Source organism: Solea solea, chromosome 5, assembly GCF_958295425.1.
Source record: "Solea solea chromosome 5, fSolSol10.1, whole genome shotgun sequence".
NCBI lineage: Eukaryota > Metazoa > Chordata > Actinopteri > Pleuronectiformes > Soleidae > Solea > Solea solea.
In genome coordinates this window covers 22,997,641-23,003,559 of record NC_081138.1, presented here as the reverse complement: position 1 = coordinate 23,003,559, position 5,919 = coordinate 22,997,641, and the positions used below count along the sequence as shown (strand labels likewise).

Sequence of the window (5,919 nt, the reverse complement as noted above, 5' to 3'; positions counted from 1 at the left end):
TGTTTCTGTCTGTACTTTGTTTGTTTGTCTAGTCGGCCTTGGTGACCTGCCCTGTTTGAACCCCGCCTTCCACTTATTATCGGCTTGGCTCTATCTTCCAGACTGACTGTGTGTGAGCAGCCACCAGCAAAAATGCCTCTAAAAAAAACAAGAAAATAAAACCACTATTAGGGGAACATTACTCAGCCAGTGCAGCAAGAAAATGGCAAACAAGAAAAAAATACCTTGAAAAAAGTCAAATCTTCAGCCTTATTATGTAAATACGTCCAAAAAATGGTGTGATTAGATACATTCACTCATAGTATATATTTTCATTTTTTGCAGTGGTCCGGCACAAGACTTGCAAACAAGGAAAAATATTATTTTATGTATGTATATGTGCTGTAATGGTTAACATACCAGTATGTAGAAGCTCTTTCACCAAAATGATATTTTTAATGCTAATATATAGCATTAATTGTATTATTGTTATCCACAAACGTTCTAATTTACTACTTTACATAACAACAGAAACACGTTTTCTCCTTTTAATGACAGGTGGTCTGGTGCATTTTTAAGCACTGCATATTTATGCATACGCCAAGTTCAGTTCATTGCGGACATCACATCACATCACATCACATCACTTCCCGTTTCTGGGCTCTACCCTCAAGCAGGCTGATCTCTAAATACAACCAAAGACTGAGCAGCCATACAAACAAAACACAAACAAACAAACATCCAGTTAAATGCTTCAGTCAATTTTCTTGTCAGTGAGCATCGGCGTATTTGTTGGCAAAACAACACAGAACAGACACTGATGAAGAGTTGTGGTTCCTAATAATACAAAACATCAACATACATATGTCAAAACATACGAAAACACACGAGTCAGACGTTGTTTCCCCCGCTAACAGTCTTTATCTGTGTAGACAATAAAAGCCCTCGAGCTTCAGCTGCAGCACTTCGCTCATTAGCTGCGAAGTCATGTGACAAAATGGGAATCATTTCTATCTTAGCGTGTGGTATCGTGACGGTAAATGTCTTATTCTGAGAGGATAAAAAGAGGCATAAGCAGGATCTCTGTAAGGCAGCCAAACATTTGAATGACTTGGCTAAAAAGAGTGGAAGAGAGTTTTACTTTCCAAAATTAGACAGGTACATACACTCAATGTGCATGGTGATGACGACCTGACAAAATGATGATTTATCAAGGATTCAAACCTGGATAAGCTCATGAACCCTTTTGCCTCTGTTATATGTCAGGAGGCTTTGGAGGCCTCGGGTAATAACAACCCTGGAGACCACTACATTGACCTAAATGAAAATATTGGCATTTGCCACCAGAGGCAAATGTATTACTAAGACTTTATAGCCACTGGGTCCTGAGATAACAGTTCAAATCATATGTAGACCAGTCTGCCTTAAAGTGAGAGTTAAAACATCAATGAGCATTAGGAAGCCTGGAGGAACCATCCCTCCATTCATCCTTCAGCTGTGATGCAGGGAAAAGAAAATGCACTTTGACCCCCTGGAAAATGGACGGCTCATGGGCAGCTCTGTTCAAATTGATCTCAAATAAAAACCTTAAATAAGTAGATCATTAATCTGCTGGCAGCTGAGATCCAAGGCCTTAAGACTTATGACTCACGTGTTGTGATGGCGTCTTCACATTTGTTACATGCAATTACAAACGTGTTGATAATACAATGGTGCAAGAGCGTGGAAGGTTGATCCTTAACAAAGAAATTGAAAGAATGATAATGCATTTGGACTGGATGTGTGTGCGTGTGTGTGTGTGTGTGTGCGTGTGTGCGTGTGTGTGCATGCTGAAGCTCACTTCACCAAAGGAGCAGAAATGCTTAAAGCAGGTTTTCTGCAGAATGCTGACCGAAGGCTGTTATCATCAAAATCAGCTCATAACATCCAGGAAATCACAAGATACTGTAAACCTGAGTGAACACACACACACACACACACACACACACACACACACACACACACACACAATCCCATCTCACTTTTCTGTGTAAGTCAGCAGGTGACACGGTGAGGAGATGGGGTCACAGTGGACTCATCAACCTGACAATTTTCTTCACGTAAGCAGTTTCATACACACATACACAACTGCTATAATAGATCAAATGAGGTTTTATCAGTCTCTTCTGGGAATTACTTTTTTTTTTTTTTTTTAAAGTAAACATTCTATGAATATAGCAACCATTATTTTGAATTATTTTGGTTGCATTATTTTTTTTAAAACTATCAAAAGTACTTCTGTCACAACTGTAATGAAGAACGCAACTAAAATGAAAGTGCTTTCCGAATAAAAAGGAGAAAATAAGAGTGAGTCGCCCTGAGCTAGAAACCATGTACTGTATGACTTGACAACTGAAATGTAAACTTTCACACACACACACACACACACACACACCCACACACACACAGACATGAAGAAGAAGTTGATGAATTATTGCGTGTGCTATCTCTTCTCAATAATATCAGTCACCGTCTTTACTGAGTGTGGCAACTGGCAGGGCAAATTTAGTTTCAGTTATAATAATATAATATAATATAATATAATATAATATAATATAATATAATATAATATAATATAATATAATATAATATAATATAATATAATTTAACAGAATATAATATAATATAATATAATATAATATGACATAATATAATATAATATAATATAATATAATATAATATAATATAATATAATATAATATAATATAATATAATATAATATAATATAATATAATATAATATAACATAATATAATATAATATAATATAATATGACATAATATAATATAATATAATATAATATAATGTAATGTAATGTAATGTAATGTAATGTAATATAATATAATATAATATAATAATTAACCAAAGGAAAAGTATTTTAACTACAGACAAAATTTAAACCACCTCTGGTGTAACAAGGATTTTCAATTTAGAAAACAACCATGAATTCAAATAATTAGTAAGTATGTCACAGATTCATGCATTCACCTCCTATTCTTATGGTATCTGACTACAGATGTGAGAGAAAGGCAGAATTCTTTCATTTGTTCACTCACTGCGTGGCTTTGTATATTCATATCTATGTGACTGTAAAAAAGCACTTCATTTAATGGAAAAAGGGAAATAGGTTCAAATAAAACCTTTCATTTTTTCTGTCTAAATGCTTTTTGAGGAACAAGATCAGACAAACTAGCCTAAATCAAACTGTAGGATTGTTATTTGTCTTTTATTTTCAAAATTGTCAATAGCAGTAACACATTTTTGGTAAAACAATTGAATCGTACTGTGCCCAGACCACCATAAGATCATTTCTTTTAACAATGCTATAATGACAATACAGTGCATCTATTTCTCAATCACTTTACTGGAGTACATCCAGAACATCTGAGTAGAATCCTAATTAATCTTAATGATAAAAACCTTGTGTTTATCCTTTTTTATGTCGACAAATAATCTGCTGTGAAAAAGGTCTGTTACACCATGCTTGGGCATTACATATGTATGAGTTCAACTAATTGATAGAAGTATATATAAACAGTATATCAGACCAACTTCTTAACAACTACAATGCAATCTTTGTCACACACACACACATACACATACAAAACTTGTAAAACCACAAAACAGACATTGGACTGAATCTACTAAGCGATAACCGTGACATTGTTAAAGCAGAAGTTGATGAATTAGCGCATCAGCGTGATGCTGGTTTCTCTTCATAATCTCAGAGTCACTCATCACACATTTACCCAACAACAGGTAGCTTGTAAAGTTATTTACCTAATATGGTGAAGTCTAATGCACGCAAAACTTTCTGGTGGAACAGAACAAGGTTTATATCATTGGTTTGTAATTTCATAGAGCTCGCCGTTATCTTCAAATAAAATGTAAATGTGCACAATCAGCTTTTACCCCTGGGTCACAAGACTGTGAAGTTTTCACAAGTATTTGCATTGGATGCAAAACTGAACCCCAGAAATTGTAGAATAAAGTTCAGCAGACAATACAAATACCACATCTGTATCTGTATCTGTATTAAATGAGTAACGTAGTTCAGCAAATTTCATTTAGTTTGTTTGTTCGTAATTAGGACGAGAAAGAAAAAGTGTAGTGAGCTACATGTTGACGCCATGACTGCGACACAGACACGTTTCAATGCTTCAGCCTTTTATTTTTGCATCAAGATCAGTTTGCAGAAGAAAACACAGACATCTGTGCCGTCAATTTGAGTCGCACTGAATTAGCAACAGAAGAAAAGTAAGGATGTGAAAGAAGAGATATAGAGCTGCTGGTTATATTATATATGAGACTGATGACGGACTCCTCTGTGTGTCTGTGTGTCGTTAGCCTTTCTTAGAACAGACAGACGGTTTCCTAGCATTGCACTGACAGTCATCCCAACATTTCTCAGCTGCAAAAACAAAAAGCAACAAAAACAAAAGTCAGGAAACTGATATGAAACATTCAATATGGTCATTTACAGTGTCATGACACAGTATTGTGGGTCACTAATAATCTCACAATACTACTAAAATGACTATCGTAAAAAGGTTTTATAATGAAATCAACTGTTATTACGTGGACATTTGTCTTAAGCATTGTGTTGTTTTACCCCCGTGATTTATTTGTAAGCAGTGCTGTTGGCTGCCACCGTGGTTATTAGGCTCTCCAGGGCACCAGTTCGTGTAGTGGAAAGGTTTGCCGTCACTCCACAACCACTGATTCTCCTAGAAGACACAGAATCATAGACTCAGGTGAGTTTTTAAGGTGTTTTATTTACGTTCTTTAACTTGTGCAATGATCAGTAAAATACCTCCTGTGCGTCTGAGCCTCCCACCCATGCTTCCTTATACTCATAGCTGCTTTTCATGATCAGACTCTGAATGTCATGATACTCCATGATGTTGCGGATAGATGCCAGGTTTCCACCGACGGACTCACAGTGTTTCTGCAGTGGACAAACACACACACACACACACACACAGAGAACATAGTCGTCAACAAGAACAAACAGAATGTAGGCTTTCTGAAAGTGAGCTGTCACCGTGGTTACCTCAGCTCTAGCCCAGCTCATAGGTTTCGGAACGTAGTTGTAACAGCGATCATGGAAAGCAGTCCAACCTCCGGAACAACTCGCTGACCTCTTGACCAGGAGAATCTTTGCTGAGGATAGGTCATTGTTTTTATAGTATTAATAAAAACACAATAAAACTGCATGCGATGTGGAATATGACACATAGACTTGTGCAAATATTAGTGTCTCCCTTGGAAAATGACATTCCGCATGATGTTGGCAAACAGACTTTTTATTTCATGCGTTTGATGGAGATGTCGCTGAGATTACACACAGTTTAACACGGAAAACAAATACAGTATACCGTATGTTAGAGCGACTGACCTGTCTGATTAGTCTTGTCCACTGCTGCTGGGAGAACTGTGAACAACAAAGTGTCACAAACCACTTATTGTTAGACTGTAGTTGTTAACTGTCCTCATGGGTTATATGTCATACTCACCAGTAGCTGTAGTCAGAGCCACCACGGCACAGACGAGTGCAGACACAGTCATTGTCTTCATGGTGCAGAGGACGACACGGTGGTGATGGTGATGGTGATGATGATATGAAGGGAACCTGCAACAGTGTCACGTCCTGTAACTTCAGTCTGAGAAACACACTCAGGCTGTGTCACAGTTTCTAAACTCTCGCTCTTATACACACGACAGATGCTGATCTTATCATCTCTCAAAAAAAGCAGAAGGGTAATTAGCCAATTAGCAACAACTCTACTCCCCCTCATACAACAAATATGGAAACCATTATTTTTGTTTTATTATTTCAAAAAATGTATCAAAAATTCTACCAACACAGCTGTAATGAAGAAAGTAATGGACATTGAAGTGC

The 5,919-nt window shown here is 36.7% G+C and overlaps 1 protein-coding gene across 1 annotated transcript; it reads right to left on the bottom strand.

Moving 5' to 3' along the window:
- Positions 1 to 4,282: 4,282 nt before the first annotated feature.
- LOC131459792 (ladderlectin-like) lies at positions 4,283 to 5,715 on the bottom strand. The gene is made up of 6 exons (XM_058629900.1): positions 5,534 to 5,715; positions 5,416 to 5,451; positions 5,071 to 5,180; positions 4,831 to 4,965; positions 4,630 to 4,744; positions 4,283 to 4,428 (listed from the first exon to the last, which is right to left on the bottom strand). The coding sequence occupies exons 1-6, from the start codon at positions 5,592 to 5,594 to the stop codon at positions 4,361 to 4,363; spliced, it is 525 nt and encodes a 174-aa protein (XP_058485883.1). The 5' UTR covers positions 5,595 to 5,715; the 3' UTR covers positions 4,283 to 4,360.
- Between the last annotated feature and the right edge of the window lie 204 nt (positions 5,716 to 5,919).